Source organism: Phoca vitulina, unplaced genomic scaffold (assembly GCF_004348235.1).
Source record: "Phoca vitulina isolate PV1807 unplaced genomic scaffold, GSC_HSeal_1.0 scaffold22, whole genome shotgun sequence".
Lineage (NCBI taxonomy): Eukaryota > Metazoa > Chordata > Mammalia > Carnivora > Phocidae > Phoca > Phoca vitulina.
In genome coordinates, this window is record NW_022589725.1 from 8,780,056 (window position 1) to 8,797,594 (window position 17,539).

A 17,539-nucleotide genomic window follows, 5' to 3' on the forward strand; every position below is an offset into this window, starting at 1 on the left:
GCTCCTATGCTCCCGAGAGCTGCACACACCCATGGAGTCTCTGGGTGTCCATTCTGACCCGGATACTAGGGGATTTGGCTTGCGAAAATACTACTGCAGAGAGAAATGTCCTAATTTTGAAATTTGTTTCTAATTAGACCATTATTACAGCCACAGGTGACACACAGATACATGTGTGATCTGATGTAACAGAAATTTCTTCGTATAGACTGTTGCACAGAACTACCCAGTTGTGTCCCTTCGTGGTGGCGGGAAAAGGGAGGAGAGGAAAGATCTTTGGATTTTTCTCTAGGGTGCCCGGGACTTTTGCTGCTCCAGCCTCAGCCCAGCCCAGCACTCCTGGGAAACACACAGCGCACACAGACACATCTCCCCTTAAACACGTCCGCAACCCCACACAGGCCCAACGGTCCCACCCGGCCCCCAGAATGTCGACTGCCCCCATCCACCCAGGGCATCTGCGTCCCGAACTACTCACGCTTTGGGAGTCCTGGCTTCCCCGGGAGCGTGCCAGACACGAGCCAGCCTTCTGCCAGATGCACTCCCTCCCTACGTAGGTGCAGGCGCGCGCTCGGCCACATTCCGAAGTGGCTATCTCCAATCTGATCATGTCTCCCCCTGGCCTAGAGCCCTCTAGCCACCAGTGTGGCCCGAACAAAGGCCCCTCTGACCGCAGTCTGTCCTCACATCCCACCCCTCTCACTCTCCAGCACACAGTAGGTGCTCAATAAACCACTGGCCAAACTTTTGAGGTCTGTTTGTGTTTAATCAGACAATATGCAAAGTATTTACAACCAATTCTGGATCCCCCCTCCCCCCCCAAGCCTGGGCCGTGAAATGTGAGACCCCCAGGCCCCGCCCAGAGCTGGGGGCCTCCTAGGCCTCTGCATAGTCATCTGAAATCTACAAAACACTGTTTATTTAAAAAAAAAAAAAAAAAAAGAACAGTATTAGGACACCTTATACAAAGGGCCCCCGGCACCTGGAAGAGGGCTTGAGAGCGCACCGGGGTAAGCGAGCCCAGGTTTGACTGGGATGGACAGCAGACTTGCGTCATAAACATGGATGAAAGGAAAAGTTGAAATTTCATGGGCAGGCCCCATGTGGCCTCCCTTCCCGCTGGCGGAGCCCGGCTGGCTCGAGAACCCCCGGCAGCAGGAGTGTTATTGCTCTGATGGGGGGCTGTGGGGGAAATGTACATGTCCGGGGAACAGAGCAGGGGAGCGTTCTTACATGTTAAATATGGACACACATCGAGGAACACACACGTGCACACACAACACACATACATACACATAGGGGCCCTTGGCAAAAGGCCCACAAACCATCAGCCACCCCTTTTAAGGTGGGCACACTGAGGCCCGGGGAGGAGCCACCACATACCCTAAGGCTAAACACCAGAGCGAAGGCCAGCACGTCTCCGGACGCCCTCGGCTGGGCTCACCAAGTGATGCCAGGCCACAGGGTCTGGAGCAGAGCAGTTAGAGACCACGGCCACCCAGGAAGGCAGACAGTGCAGCCCAGAGAGGACGCAGGGGCCACCCGAGGTCCCACGGCCAGGCCCGGCGCCTGGCAGTGGACGCTCATCCTCTCCCACCCCAGCGTTAGGTACTCCTTTCCCTACTCATGAGTTGAGGGGTGCCACCTTGGGGAGGAGAGCAGGCGCCAGGCATTGAAATGACATAGGACACACTGGGGGAAGGAAGACCAGGGGTTCCCGCTTGAGGCCAGGGCCTCCCAACCACTTGGATCTTCTATTTCTGTTTGGTTGCCTCCAGAGCCCAGCAGCTCACTCTCTTTCATGGCTGGCTAGCTCCGAGGATGAAAAACCACTCACATTGACATCTGCTTCCCAACATCTGCCTCGTCACCCCTCATTCCTAGCTCCGCCCTCCGTCCACCTCCACTCTCTCCCTGCACAACAGCCCCACCAGGCAGGCAGCGACAGCAGGACTCTGTCTGTTATCTCTAACTCAGCCTCGGGCCCCTGGTCCCCTGGGCTGCCCCAGTCTGTCCATGATGCCTCCAAGGACAATCCTGTTGGTTCCTGAGGAAGACAAGGGGAGCACCGGGTTCCGAACTCACCTCAACCCTGAACTGCTCTGTGGCCTTGGGCAAGTCCCATCCCCTCTCTGGACTGTTTCCCCATGGGTACTATGAGGACAAGGAATTGGTGATCTCTAAGGGTCCCTTGGGTCTAAGAACAGGACTTGAGGGGGGTGCCCACCCTACCCACCGCCATGAAGTCAAGCCACACCTCAGCTGCCCAGCCTGGGAGCCCACGGCAGAGGGGTCTGGACCCAGCAGCTTCCACCAACAGGTGTTTCAGAAATGGACGGCGAGGAAGCAGGGCGGCAGGCAGGCTGAGGGCCAGGGGCCCAGCACTCCTCTTTGGAAAGGCTCTTCGGCCAGCTCTGGAGGCAGACCTGGGGGACCCGGAAGTGGGAAGGGGCCAATGCAAGGAGCAGGTTGAGGCTGGGAAAGGGTGTCCTCAGTCCGTCCTTCTTCCCGCTTCCTCCTGCTGAGCCGCACAGAGCTCCAGGAGGGAAGGTTGGGAGGACGCAGTCACCATGCCAGCCTTGGACCCTGTCCTCAGGGCCGCCCCGGGCCCCGGGCCCCAAGCCCTTCCGTGCCACAAAAGAGGGAGGGGCCTCCTCACTGGCGATTCAGCCCCACAGAGGGGATCAATGCGGGCAGGCGGAGGGAGTCAAGACCCTCCATCAGGGGCCACCCAGCCCAGGATCCAAGCCGAGAAGCCAGTCTGGCCCTGTAGCCTGCTCCCTATAGGTTCTCTCCGGGCTGGTACTGGGGCTCGGTGGATGTGAAGTAGTCCTCCAGGAAGGCCTGCAGGTACTCGAAGGTGGGCCGTTCCTCCGGTTCCTTCCTCCAGCACTGGCACATGAGGTCGTGCAAGGACTCGGGACACTCGGGCGGGCAGGGCATCCGGTAGCCACGCTCCACCTGGTCCAGAACCTCACGGTTGACCATCCCTGTGGGAGGAGGGAAGCATGAGGAGACTGGCTCCGGTGAGGAAAGTCGGGTCGGGGGAGGATGATGAGGACAACAGAGAGGGCCTCCCGCCCAGGATGGGGGGGTGTAACCATGGGTAAGTCCCCTCCCCAAGGCTGAGAGCCCTGACCAGAGAGCTCCTAAGATCAGCTGCTCACCCTCTTTCTTATACAGATGGGGAAACTGAGGCCTGGGAAGGGGTGTGACTTGCCCAACGTCACCAGGGCAGAGGGGTTCAGGGATCAAAGATGGGGCACGGGGAGCCCTCTTACCAGGGTAGGGCACCCGTCCCTTTGTTGTGAGCTCCGTCAGCAGGATCCCAAAGGACCATACATCTGACTTGATGGTGAACCGGCCGTAGAGGGCCGCTTCTGGAGCCGTCCACTTGATGGGGAATTTGGCACCTGCAGGGGGGAGAAAGGTCAGGGGAGGCTCAGTAGAACGTCAGGACGGCACTGCCGGGAGGTACCACTCTCATCCCCCGCTGGACAGATGCAGAAACAGGCTCGGAGAAGGCCAGACGGCCCCGACCCAGACCTGCCCACCTTGCCGGGCCGTGTACTCGTTGTCTTCGATGAGCCGAGCCAGCCCAAAGTCAGCCACTTTGCACACGAGGTTCTCTCCAACCAGGATGTTGGCAGCACGGAGGTCCCGGTGGACGTAGTTCATCCGTTCCACGTAGGCCATGCCTGAGGCGATCTGCAGGCAGAACCCCAGGAACCCGGCTCAGGGACCACCCCGGCCCCCGCGCCCCCCCACCGGGTCACCCTACCCTTCCCAGTCTTCTGGCTAGGGAAGTCAGCTTACAATAAACACCATTGGCACAAAAAGCAGGACCAGTGCTCAGCAGAAAGAGGAAACGAAGGACAAAGGGCAAGGGCAAAGGGGAAACACAGACAAGATCCAGCCCGGGAAGCAGGGCGACCGTGAAAAAGAGGCCCCAGAGGCCCCACAGATACAGACGAGTGCCAGGCCCTCCCTGCTGTCCCAAGTCCCCTCTCTGAACCTGTTTTCTCATGTCAAATGGCAGGACAGCCATCCCGACCTCCCCTGATTGGGATAAGGATTAATGAAGAAATGATTGTTGAGCACCACCTACAGCAAGCAAGTACTAATGCATGTTTGTTGAGTGACTAAATAACCTTTACAAAGAAAATTGAGGCCTGAGGTCCCACAGCATGTCACTGACTTCTGATACCCAGCGAAGGGCTCTTTTCTCCGCCCAGTAATAAATGTGGTGGGATCAGAAAGCATGGGGGTGGGGGGGGGCGGTCAAGGCAGGCCGCCTGAAGGGGGCCCTCGAGAGGCCAGAAGTGGCTAAACTGGGTGGGACTGAGTGCTCCAGGGGCCAAGGCTGTGGGAGGTGGGAGGGGCTGACTCACCTGAGCAGCCATGTCCACCAGCTGAGGCAGCCGCAGGTACTTGCCTGTCTCCCCCTTGAGAAAGTCCAGCAGACTCCCTGGACAGAGAGAAAGCAGCACTAGCCCCTGCCCTGTCCCCCCGGAGCCAGGAAGCAGTGTCTCCCCGATCCCGTCCACCGGGGCAGGCCAGCCTCGCTTTAAGCGGCACAGCAGATTTCACGCAAACCCACCTCTGAATAAAGTCTCACTCAGCGTCTGTCACTCAGAAGGCAAAGCAGGATGGGAAACAACCAAATGTCTCCCTCCGGGAGAACAGAAACAGTGGTCCGTCCCTACAACGGACTACTACTACCCAGCAATAAAAAAGGGACAGACTACGGATACGTGTGACAAGGACGAACCTCGGATGTAACAGCACATGTGCGGTTCTAGAATAAACACAGCTATGATGACAGAAAGCGTGAGATATTGCCTGGCTTTGGGCTGGAGGATACGGCCTGCACCAGGCAGCAAGGGGGCCTTCTGGGGTGATGAAGAATCTCCCGGAGCTCGACTGTCGTAAGGGATACCCGGAGCGTCCGTTTGTTAAAGTTCCCGCAACTGGACACTTAAAATGCTGTATTTTATCATGTGTAAATTATGCCTCCAAAAAGCAGATTTTGAACAATTTAATTAATTTTAGAATTAAGGACAGGTCAAGCCAGGGCCTTGACCTAGAAGTGGCTCAGCTTGGAGGGGTGCGGGACTTCTCTTTCAGCCGCAGCACGGCAGGTGGCGTTGGAAGACCAGCCAACTGGGGGAGACAAGGTGCACTGTGGGAAATCATTAAAAAAAAAATGACATGAGAAAGACATACCCTCGGTATGACTTTCCACTGACGTGACAAGTTGGTTCTATTCCATTCCATTCCTTTTTAAAAAACATGCAGTCTAGATCTGGGGGGACGTGAAGCGCGTGCCCTCCTGCCCGGCAATGGCTGCCCCGGGCATCGGTGCGCCGGGCACTCGGGCCTCACCCTTGCTCATGTACTCCGTGACGATGTAGATGGGCTCCTCAGACACCACTGCGTACAGCTGCACCAGCTTCTCGTGCCTCAGTTTCTTCATGACCTGGGCCTCCTGCAGGAAGGCCTCCGGAGACATTGTGCCTGGCTTCAGGGTTTTGATGGCCACCCTGGTGGTTCCGTTCCAGGTCCCTGTGGGGGCAAGGGGTGCAGGCTGCCTCAGTGAAGGCCCTTCCCATCCCACAGGGATGCAGATCCACCTGCCTGGGAACCAGTTTCGTTTCTGGCCAGCCTAGCCAGAATGTGACAGGTCCAACCAAGGCCCACAGGACCCTCCACAGGAAGCTACGACAAGGGTTAAACGAGTCTCTGGTACACGCTCAAGAAACTGCAGCTGCTGAGCCGTTGTTCACGCTGTCATTAGCAGGAAGGTCCCCAAAAGCGGCACATTCACCTAAGAGATGGAGGATCATGGCTCCAACTCAACCACTCTCTCCTAAGGGACCACATTCCTCCTGGGCAGCACACGGAGGGTGAGTCAGGAGTTAGCGAATGAACGGGGCTGGGGAGGGGAAGCAGAGCGGGCCTCAGAACAAAGCCACCGCAACGAGAGGCTGTCCCGAGCCATGCTCTCTAAAAAGTAAGGCCCGGACCAGGCACACAAGGGCGTGGAGGTCAGACTGGCCAGGGTCAGACTCCCAGCTCTGCCTCCTGACAGCAGTGAGACCGTGGGGCGGTCAGTTCCCTCCTCCGGGCCTGTTTTCTCACCTGGAAAATGCAGATGCTGTCGTGTCTCCCTGTGGGGCTGTTTGAGAATTAAGTGAGATTTTAAGCACTGGGCCCAGCCCACTGTGAGGGCTCCGTAAATAATAGCTACACTTGTCATTTGATTATTATCTGGGCTTTCAAACTGTGAGGCCTTGGGGGAAGCCGTAGGCTAGGCCAGCGTGTTGAATCCGAGTTCTTGTGCCAGCTGGACCCGAGGTCCTTTGATGAGTGGCCTGGGACCCATTCCTCCCAGTCTCTGGGCCTCCACCTGAGGGCCGGGGCCCAGGCCTATGTCTAGGGCCCTCGCAGCACAGGCCGTCTGGGGATGTGTATCTGGCACTTCCGGAGAGCAGGAATGAGCCCCTGGAACATCCCTCTCCCCTCTCCCCAGCTCAAAGCCGGCACCGCCCCTTTCCTGACTTGGTCTGACCTCCAGCCTGCAGGCCTTTGTCCCTGCACGGCCTTCCACCCAGCAGCCCTCTCTGCTCTCCCCCGAAGGGAGGAACATGGGGACAGTGATGCCGAGTGCACGCCATGTCCTACGTGACGGCACACGGTGACTCCCGGCGGAAGCCACGGGCTTCCACCCGTCATGCCTACCTCACACCAGCCTCCCCGATCCCTCCGCATCAGCAGGAACCAGGCAGCAGAAGGGGGCCTGGGTTTTGTCAGGGCCGCATGGTGTTTGTTTTCAAAGACAGTTTGCCGTTTCTCCAGGGTTAGACAGGAGATCGTTAACAGGCCCAGAACTTGCCAGACCCTGTGCTTCCAAGCACTCCCTCTGTGAGCTAAGGCTTCTCTTCCCAGGGCTGAGCGCTAACGTGTGGATGCACGCTGGGCCAGCATTCTCTCACACCCCACGGGGGGGGGGGGTTCTCTTATCCCCACCCCCATTTTACACTGAGGAAGACAGACTCAGAGTGGAGCCACCTGGCCCAGACCACACAGCATCTTCAGGGAATCGTGATGCCCAGCCCCGAGCAGCTCTTGGCAAACAAGTGCCGTGGTCTGCAGAGGTGTGGGGGAGCTCCACATTTAAAATAGAGCCCACTGTTCAGCAGAGGCGACTGAGACTCATGGTGGTGAAGCGGCGGGGGCGGGGGGGGCAGGCCACGAGGGCCCCGAGCTGTCCCATGGGATGGACATCTGTCTGGTTTTCAGATAGGGACACCAAAATCCCCCCAAGGGGACCATGGTTTCCTCTGGGGGGCGGGGGCAGGGGCAAGGCCTTACCCATCCACACCTCTCCGAAACAGCCCTGGCCCAGCTTGACCTCCAGCCGCAGGGACTCCCGAGGGATCTCCCAGGCATCCTTGGCCAGGCCCTGAGTCTGGGGCTTGGACGTGGGGCACACGGTGGTGAGACGGTGGCACAAGCCGTCAGCATGTTCTGAAGACAGAGGCAGGGAGGCAGAGTTCAGGCAGGGCATCTGCCCTGGGGCCTCCCTGTGCCACGGTGTGACATACGCATGGTATGCACGCAGGCTCCGGGGACACAGGGGATGCCCTCGAGGCCAGGTATCCACACCTGAGTGTCACACACCCTCATCCCACACAGGCCACACTGCCTCACGCATCTGCTCACGGAGTTATTCACTCATTCATTCATCAGACTTTAAAGGGCGGTCACCTCGGTGAGTTCAGTGGAATCCTGCCCTCGGGGAGCTCCCAGGGCAGGGGGAGCCCAGCCTCCCTTCATCACCTCCCAGGGCCACGAGTGTGACGGAGGAGAGCAGTGTGTGCACCAGCAGATGGGCTGGATGGAGTCTTGGAAGGCTTCCCGGAGGAAGTGGTACTGAGCTTGGCGCTACAGGAGAGGAAGTGGTTGGCTAGGGACCGCCACTCCAAGCAGAGGGCACACTGCCTCGTGCACGTGCAAAGGCAGAGAGAACAAGCCTCTGGGTTGCACGACGGAAAGGAGGCCAGAGGGGCTGCAGGAGAGTGAATGGGGGGCAAGGGGCCCCTGGGAAGGCAGGGAGGCCAGCCAGGCTTAGACCAGCCAAGGCCTCAGAGGCCACGTGGGGGTCTTTATCCTGAGATTCCCAGGTAATCTCTGGAGGGTTTTGCTGTCGGGGAACAGTGTTCAGAATGAACCGTGCCATGACAGCCAAGGGGGCAGAGGGGTGGCAGGGGGTAGAGGGGTGGGGAGGCCCAGCTGACAGAGAAGGAGGTGGCACAGGATGGGGAGTAACTGGCGCTCTCAAGTGAGGCCACACTTGCACACAGAGGCCACGGCCACAGCCACGCGGGCACCCACAGAGACCCACGCACATGAAGACACACAGACCCCTGACCCTTGGGTGCCCCCAGGGAAGCCCTGAAGGGTCCATATACTGCACGCATGCCCGCCCCCAGGACCTGCGCCCCTGTGTGTCCCGGGAGCCCTCGCCCTGGCTCCCGCCCCCCCCCCCCCCCCTCCCTCCCTCTGCTGCAGCCGGGTCTAGCCGCCCCCTCCTCTCCCAGTAACCGGTTCAGACCGGTCCTAGGGCTGCAGAGACAAACCGGCCTAAGCCCCCTCCCTTCCCTGCTCCCCAGCCAGCTGCAGAGGAGCAAAGAGGAGGGTGGGCATGGTGGGGGGAGGGGACAGGAGGAGGGAAAAGAAGGGGAGGGAGGAGCGGAGGGGGGAGGGAGAAAGAAAAAGGAGGGGCGGTGGGGGGAGAAGGAGCCCCACACTCTCAGGATCACAGAAGCCCCAGCCCGTGTTGGCCCCAAAGCTCCCCCCGACCAAGGACCCTGGGAGGAGGGCAGAGCCCCCCCGCGCCGCGCGTGCCCGGCCCTCACTGGAGTAGTAGGCCACCAGCTGCTGCAGGCTGTTGAACTGGGTGCGGGAGGTGATGTAGAAGCCGCCGCTGTCCAGCTTGCGGATCTTGTAGTGCTTCACGTTGAGGCCCTTGGCATTGTCGAAATCGGACACGGAGAGGCAGTAGGCGCCTGCAAGGCGGGCCCAGAGAGGAGCAGTGACCCCCATGCCCGTCACCCCCTGCCCACCCCTCCAGGCCACAGCGCTAAGTGCCCTTCTGGGCCTGCCCAATGAAGGAGGACAGGGAGGCCAGAGCGGCAGCCCCAGCCCAGGGCAGAGCCAGGCCCGGTCAGCCCGGTCTCTGAGCACCCAGCCCTGGGGTGGCCATCAAGGCGGGGCCCAGTGAGCCAAGGGGTCCCTCATCGGAGACCCTCCCCATGCACTCTCGGCCCTGGCAAGACCTCCGAGGCTGAGTGTATATCCCAACTGGGTGACCCGGACAAGTCGCCTGCCCACTCTGGGCCTCAGTTTCCTCTTCTGCACAACGGGGCGACTCCCAGGGATGCCAGGAAGATCTGAGACCACATGTAAGAGGGCCTGGCACATAGTAGGTGCTCAACAAATGTTTGCCAGGAGCCGGGAATGGCCCTAGTGGGTTGTGTGTCCCTGGCTTACCTGCTTCCACTCTCATGGGAGCACTCTCTGTGCCCCACACCTTCCTGCACACCCCGGGCTCATGCAGGAGCGGGTGGTTGGCTGAGGCTGCGGCATGGGCAGAAGGCCACGTGCTGGGCGTGGCCTACAGGCCGCCAAGGGTAAGAGGAGCCAGCCCTGGTGGCCTCCTCCCTCCCTCTCTTGAGCCTGGAAAAGCTTTTGGCTGGAAAAGTTTCCTCCTGCCTAGCAGGCCTGGCTAGGAGCCCCTGTTAACCTGAGCCCAAGAGATCTGAGCCTGGGATCGAGGCTTCAACAGCCAGAGAAAGCCCATTTCAGAAGGTAGGGTACAGCCCCCCCAGCCCATGGCCCTCCGGGCAGGGCTCAGGTACGGGTTACCACCTCCAGTGTAAAGAAGGGCAAAATGAGACCCAGAGAGGGAAAGCGGCTAGCCTCAGGTCACCCAGCAAGTCGGGCACACAGGAGTGTGACCAGGTCTCTAGAGCCTGCATCGAGCAACCACAACTAACAGATGGCCCAGGCCACGGACACGTAGACGTCTGCGGCCTGAGCCGAAAGCCAGGCCCCAGCCCACCTGTGTCCGTGCACATGTGTCCCATGCTCACACAGGGACACACTCCCCAGGCCCCCAGGCACGATCCACTCGCACACAGCAACACCCAGACAACTCCTACTCCACGTGCACACACACGCCTGGACTCACACGTGGCCTGCACGGCCACACACCTGCTCACCAATGCACACACCCACGACATGGACGCTCTGCTTCCCATCTCCCGCTGAACCCCAGGCCCACAGGACATGGCCCAGCTTCATTTCCACTTGCAGAGGGGCTAGAGAGAACGGGGGTGACCCGTGTTCTCCAGCTGGGGGAGGAACAGGAGAACAGGGACCAGGACTGCTGGGGAAGGGCAAAGCCAGCCCCGCTCTAGAAGCCCCTGGAGAGGGAGACGGACAGGGGCCTACTTCATCAGCACCCTCCCTGGGAACAAGTCGTTTGCCGTGTGACCCTCAGGCCTCCCGACAGCCTGTGCCCACACGTCATCTGAGGAAACTGAGGCCAGAGAGGCTAAGTGTCATCGCTTGCTGCGTCTCTGGCCACCCCAGCTAGCTCAGTGTTCCTCAGATGTAGCTCCCTGCCTCTGATCCTGCCACTGTCTCTACCTGGAGGGCTCTTCCTGTCCCACTCCAGGTACCAAACTCCTATTCATTCCACAATACCCAACTCAAACAACCCACAAAAGACTCTGTTCCCACTGGCCAGCAGGAGTGCTCCTACCTTTCGTGGTCTCGCTTTCTCGCACTAGAAAGGTCCCTCTCGGGTTCTCTGCATTGAGCAGTAACCGCTCTGACTCCCGTCTGGTGATCTTGCCAAAGTACCACCTGGGGCAGGAGGAAGGAGAGTGGTGTTGGTGATCTAGGCTTCCATCCACCCGCTGTGCCTCTCTCTCTAGGATGTGGCTGGGGCCCTAGGCAGCCAGACCACCCACTCCAGCCCAGGAGACAAGCTCCCAACCAGCAGGGTGGGGGGCAGGCAGGAGACCAGGTTGCGTACTCACTCCTCAGCCTGGATAGAATCGGAGGGCGCCACATAGTTGCTCGGGATGTAACCCGTCTGTCCCGTGCTGAGCGAGTGGGCCAGCCACCAGTCACCCTCTCTAAGGAGGGGGAGAGGGAAGGAGCAAAGGAGAAGGAGCCATCAGTGGTGGGCCCCGATGCTGCAATCTTCACAGGTGCTGTGCTGGGGGTCCCCAAGGCCAAGTGAGGTGCTGGGAGCTGTGGGGCCAGCTTGAGTCTCGTGCTGCCAGGCCACGCTGGCCTGGGATTCTTTCTCACCCCAGCCCAGATGCCTCTTGGCCCAAGCTGACTCAGACGGACTTTGTCCAGGACTGTGGCAGGACTGAACTTGGTCAGCCTTGAGGCCTAAATTCACAGGGGCAGAGTCCTGGGATGGGAAGTAATCTGCTTCCCTTCAGATAGACCAAGCCGTCTCCAGATGCCAAGAGCTGTCTCGGGAATGAGGGAGGGAGCTCCCTGTCTCTGGGAAGCAAGCAAGTTGTAACAGGAGAGATGATTCCTGCCTAGGATAGATGTCAAGTCAGATCTTCAAAGCTTCCCCAAGCCCTGAGATTTGGAAGCGGGTGAGACCTGGGTGGAGGCAGGGGGTGGTCCTTTGGGGGCTCGGTGACAATCCAGGACTAGCCCTGCCAACCAGAGCAATGCTTCCCTTGGTCACAAACCACTGGCCAGCCCTGAGGGAGTCCTCGGCTGAAAACTACAGGCCTCCTCCTGCAGCCTACCCATCTACAGGGGAAACTGAGGCCAAAGGGGGCTGGGACTTGCCCAGAGTCACACAGAGTCATGTCAGAGGGGCTGAGGTGGCAGAGCCCCAATGCCCAGGGCACTTCTACACTAACTGCCCCATGAGGAGGAGATGGGGACAGGGGCAGAGGAGCTCCCCGCACGGTCGGGTCCCCTGGGCCTGGGTGGGAACGGGGAGGGGGCGAAGTACCTTTGCAGCCATCTGAATGTGAACCAGGTCTGGCTGGAGCGGGGGTCCAGAGACACAGAGGAGAGAGGAGAAAGCGAGAGCCCAACAGGAAAGAAGAGGCAGAGATGGGGGTGGTGAGAGAGAGAGGCAGAAAGAGCAAGGAAGAGAGCAGGAGAGCAGGCGGTGCCGGGGACTGGGGACAAGCCACAGAGGCCTCACATCCAAAGCAACCAAAGGGGACAGGGATGGGTCCAGGGGGAGTGAGGGGAGGCCAATGGGAAAGGCTGCCTGGGAAATAGGGCTCAGCCCCCTTCCATTCCCACCGTGCAGATGGGAAGATGGGCCAGAGAAGAAAAGGCCCCTGCTCAAGGTCACACAGCCAGGCCCAGGATCCTGACTCCCAGATCAGAAGGAATCTTCCCCTACAGGGTACGGTGGGGCCTGAGAGCTCGCGGAGCTTCTCGCTCCAAGGCTGCCTTTGGACCTCACCACGACCACGACCCTGAGAAGACACATAGCAAGCAGGATGTGCTCCCCCTTCCTCACTGCCAGGGCCCGGAGAAAGAGGCCCTTGCCCACAGTTGCACAGTCTGGACCTGAACCTGGATTCCTGGCTCCTGGTTCTTCTGAGCTGCGTCTGACATATTCTTCAGCCCATTTGGAAGACAGAGAAGTTGAGGCAAGGGGAAAGCAGGCTGGGAGAACTCTCCAAAGACTGGTGAGAGTACAGGTGAGCACCCAGACCTGGGGGCTCAGCGGGGTGGCTCGAGGCTGAAGCAGAGGGTAGAGAGTGCCTTCCGGAGAGCAAAGGGAGCGTGCGTGGGGCTGTGAGGAATACCTGGCCGTGCAATTGCTGCACGCCCACTCAGGCAGGGCCACGAGCTCACGTGGCGGTCTCTGCTGGAGAGGGAAGGCTCTGGAGTAAGGCGGCAAGGCCAACCTCAGGGAAGGCCCTTGGAAGCCCAGGACCACCATCCATCTCCCTGTCGTGCAAACACCCGGGGGTGTCCACATCTGTCTGTCCCATGTGATCCTCAAGGCCACCCTGTGAGGAAGGCAGGCCTCAGCCCCCAGATGAGGAAACTGTGGGCTCAGAGATGTTGAGGGACCAGCCCAAAGCCACACAGCACCCAGGCTGGAATAGCCTAGTACTTTCTTTGTAGGGAAACTGGGGCATAGAGTTGGGCAAAGACTTGCCCAAAGCTACAAAGCAAGAACTCAAGTCACAGGGAACAGCTGAGATCTTCCAGTCAAAGCCTTCATTTCACCAGTAGGAAAATAAGGCACAGAGAGGGGCAGTGATTTGCCAAAAGCCACACAGCAAATCAATGGCAGGGTAAGGGTGAGAACCAGGGCCCCAGTGCCCACAGCCAGACACAGCAGGTCCCCCGGGACCCCTGCAGCTTCCCCAGGCCACTCAGAGGCTCAGAGACCTCAGGAGAGCCAGGGGAACCTAGAGGAGGCAGCAGGGCTGGGGGCAGGAGATGGGGCCAAGATCTAGGTCAGAGGCTACAAAACTAGACAGACTGACAAAGCCACAGTCTGCAAACTGGCCGGCCTCTGGGGAGCCTCCATCCATGCACTCAGGGGGGAAGGCCAGCAAGGAGCAATGTGCGCAGAGGCCAGCCAAGCAGGGCCCCAGAATCAAGGTGGGGGGGTGCGGTTCAGCCCTGCTGACATTACCCAGACTTTAGCCAGCAGATCCTCCAGCTCCCTGACATGTGAGTTTGGGGTTTCAAGTCCAGGTTTGGGGTTTTATTTAGTTCACAAGGCAGGGATGAGGTGTACCACAATCTCACAATGGACCCAAGGTCCAACTCTGACCTGGCCCCAGCGTGAGAGGTGTCTAAGAGCTTGAGCTCCAAGAGTCAGACGACCTGGACACCATCCCGCTCACCACCTGCAGGCTACGTGACCTTGGCCCTGCCTCCGTTTCCCCACCTGTAGGATGGGGATATTCACGCCTCCCTCCAAGGATATAAAATACCGGCACAGGGCCTGGCACAGAGTAGGGGCTCAATGTGCATGAGCTGTTAGTACCTTGATTTGGCTTAAAAAAGAAAAACAATTAAATCTGTGTCTCTATGGTGCCCCTCCCCACTCTCCAAAATGTTTTTAAAAACCAAAGCAACAAAATTAAATAAATAATTAATTAATTAAATAAAAACCAAAGCAGCTCAGTCCCAGTCTCCAATAAGGATTTGCTGTGTGACTTTGGGCAAGTACCCTACCTTCTCTGGGGCTTAATTTCCTCGTCTATAAAAAGGAAATAATATTTGCAGACTCTCCCTTGCAGGCAAAGTGTATAAATCAGTCAGCAGCAAGGCTTAGGGTCAATGAAGATAATCAGTGTGGCCATCATCTAGGCCCACCTGTGAAATGGGGCTGTCAAGCCACATCATCCTATGTCATTGGCCTGGGAGGCTCAAACCCACCTTGGGTAGCTGCCAAGGGTGGGGGCTGGTCCCCCATGAGGGGCCCCATAGCTTCCATGATGGGTCCAGTCCAGCAGGGACACCAATCTAAGCCCAGACTTGGAAGTAATCTATCCGGCTGAGCCGATTTACTACATCTAGCACGTGCCGGGGCGGGGCGGGGGGGGGGGGGGGGTGCAGCTGGTCCTTATCAGATGGACAGGAAGAAGGGAAGGATGGAAGGGAATGACACACATTCCCTGCCCCATCCCTTGCCCTCCCACGTGTGGCCAGCGGAAAAGCACTGGACGGGGGGTCCTCCAGCTACAATTTTATATCCCAACTGCTGTTCACTAACTATGTGACCTCATCCTCTTTTGGGACCCTAATCCTCGAGCTGGCCAGGCTGGCCTGTGGATCAGGGTATGGCAGCTTCAGAACCTGGGAAGTTATTCTGGTTTGGTCACTTGGGTTGTTGGGACTGGTCACATAAGCACTTTGGGGACTGCAGGCAAGCCCTGAGGCCTGGGCACATGGTCAGTGGGGAGGCGGCAGACTGAGGCCTGCCAGGGGAGGTTGTGTGAGGAAGGTAAAAAGGTATCCCTTGCCCCGTGGTGGGAAGTGGAACTGGAGTACCCAGAACAAGGGGGGAGACATCAGTGCCTGCTGGATGGCTCCCCCAAAGAAGTTGCTGGAATCCAGGTAGGAGGAAAGGGCAGTTTGGGGAACAACCCAGAGTCAGACCCAGAAGGGCCCTGACTCCTAGAGACTCAGACACCAGGGCTGGGGGCTCAGGACAGTCAGACGTCAGACCCCGGTGGGCTTCCTCAGACCCAGGCCACATAGCACCTGGGATGCTGGGACCTAGGGCCAGTTGGCATGAAGATCCAGGGAGCAGGGTCTCCAGGCCGGCTCCTGTGAGTACCCAGGCCCAGTAAGCCCTGGCCAAACCCTAACGACAGACAGGCTAGTCCTTAAGCTCTCCCCCTCCCCGATGCCCAGCCCCGCCACCGGCTAGCCTCAGGACGTCCCTCACTCCGGCCGGGCCGGGGCTGGTGGCAGGGGTGGGAGTAAATCATTGGCCCTAAGCAATAGTGGGGGTAGGACATGCACGGTAGTCCCTGGGTGGCTATGAGGAACACCTCAAATTTGGGTGACTCATCTGTTACTAAGTGCCCCCAGCTCCTCTATCCCTCCCCTTGCTCTGGTGACCCACCTCCACCACCACCGGACTTCTCAGGCAAAGGGGTGGCTGAGCATTGTGATGGGGACAGGGCTCCCGGTGCCCCTCTCAGTCATGGCGCCTCACTGCTACCCAAGGGCTTCCCATGGACAGGACTCGACCACTTGCGGCCCCAGGCCTGGCCCAACACCCTCAGCCCTACTTGGAAAGCAGGAAGAAGGGAGGGGAGGGGCCAGACAAAGGACAGGGGAGGACAGCCCTCCGGCTCTAGGTGAAAGAGGCAGAACCAAAGCTTCCAGAGCCTTCCGTCCCACCACACCCTGTTTGCTCAAGCTGTGGCCCCAGCCTGAGGTGCCCTTCCCATCACCTCCGGTAGAGATTCCCCTGAAACTGGGGCCCTTCCCTCCCCCTGGCTCCTCTGGCCGTGGGTAGGAGGGCCTGCCCGCCCCTCCCAGCTCTGCCACCACCAACTGTGTGACCTCGAACAAGTCACCTCACCTCCAGGGGCCTCAGTTTCCTCCTGTGCAAAGTAAAGCAAATCAGAGTTTCCACCTGCCAGGGCTGTGATGCCACATAAATAAGGCGCCCGCATGACACCAGGCGTGCTCGGCAACACCAGGGACGCAGCCCACGCTGTGATATGGGGATCCAGGAAGGTGGCAGACCCAAGAGCAGCCCCCCGGGAGCTCCCGGTCTGGGGGAGGCAGATGCAAACCGCTGGGACCGCCCGGGCGCTGAGCGGCACCGCCATTCTGACACACAAGGGGCGGAAAGATGGGGAGAGATCTGCTGCCCGAGTTCCATCCCGGCTTTGCCACCTGCTAGCTGTGTGACCTTGGTCAAGGGCCTTCACATCTCTGAGCCTCAGTTTCCTCACCTGCAAAAGGGAGACAGCCCCTCCCCCGTCACCAGAGCCCTGGCAGGATTGCATCGAGGAGTAAATACAAGGACATGGGTAGAAACGCCTGGCACAGCACCTGGCACCTCTTTTCCCTTTTGCCTCACAGAGAAGGCCGTCCTGAGCTGGATCTTGAGGGATGAATAGGAGTTTGCCAGGCAGAGACGGGAGAAAGGTGTTTCAGGCAGAGGGAACAGCATGCACAAGGGTAGGGAGGCATGAACGAGCAAGACACACTTGGAGTTGCTGATGTCCAACCTCCTTAGCCAGGCCTTTGAGGACGCTCAAGGACCAATTCTACTCTATCCTCAGCACCTTCTGGCCTTTCCACAGCCCTGAGGCCATCCCGCCCCCTCTAGCCCTGCACCCTCCCGCAAGCTGCCCCTCTCAGGGGACTGCCTTCCGCCACTTCCACCGGCCACAGACCATCACTGTCCTTCCTTCGAGGACTTGCTTGAAACTTCCGGTCCCTGCAGTCCCCACCAGCGGGGGGTACACAGCAGGGACCACACGCCCGAGCCGACCCTGGCCCTGCCCTCTGCCTGTCACTGGGTCTGGACTGGAGCCGGGCCCCCGGCCACACTGGCTCCGGGAAGGCCCCTCCTCCACCCGGGCCTCACCGGGCCGGCACTGGACCCTGCATACAGCTGGCACTCAGCGGAGGCCGACCGGTCAGGACGGAGAGCGGCCGGGTTAGCAGGAAGGTGCGTGGGGAGGAGGCATGATATGGCGAGCGAGAGGGGGATGACGGGACCCTCCCCAACCGCAGCCCAGGGTTCAAGTCAGGACCTGGTCACACTGGTTGGGGGCAGGGCCTCAGCTGGGGAAGCTGGAGGGGGGCAGCCAGGGGAGCCAGGATCCACAGGCAGGGACATGCAGTGGAGGCACATGCAGACGGCAGCCCCACCCCCCTTTAACCAGCGAAGCCCCCCGACCCCGGCCCGCCACCTACGGAGTGTGTACACACCTGACATCCACCTTCCTCCTAAGGGCCAGCGAGA

The 17,539-nt window shown here is 59.5% G+C and overlaps 1 protein-coding gene across 3 annotated transcripts in view; it reads right to left on the bottom strand.

The window, feature by feature from the left end:
* Positions 1-748: 748 nt before the first annotated feature.
* The window catches only part of SRC (SRC proto-oncogene, non-receptor tyrosine kinase), a 31,761-nt gene continuing 14,970 nt past the window's right edge, over positions 749-17,539 (bottom strand). Inside the window, exons 5-15 of one of the 3 annotated variants that reach the window (XM_032419534.1) lie at positions 17,506-17,523; positions 12,065-12,097; positions 11,112-11,210; positions 10,832-10,935; positions 8,922-9,071; positions 7,375-7,530; positions 5,386-5,565; positions 4,392-4,468; positions 3,555-3,708; positions 3,282-3,413; positions 749-2,990 (exon numbers count right to left, since the gene is read on the bottom strand). In XM_032419534.1, the coding sequence (XP_032275425.1) occupies positions 2,782-2,990; positions 3,282-3,413; positions 3,555-3,708; positions 4,392-4,468; positions 5,386-5,565; positions 7,375-7,530; positions 8,922-9,071; positions 10,832-10,935; positions 11,112-11,210; positions 12,065-12,097; positions 17,506-17,523 (1,312 nt within the window). In that variant the 3' untranslated portion in view covers positions 749-2,781. The remainder of the gene's footprint in view (positions 2,991-3,281; positions 3,414-3,554; positions 3,709-4,391; positions 4,469-5,385; positions 5,566-7,374; positions 7,531-8,921; positions 9,072-10,831; positions 10,936-11,111; positions 11,211-12,064; positions 12,098-17,505; positions 17,524-17,539) is intronic. The other 2 variants (XM_032419535.1, XM_032419536.1) reach the window with 2 other exon arrangements.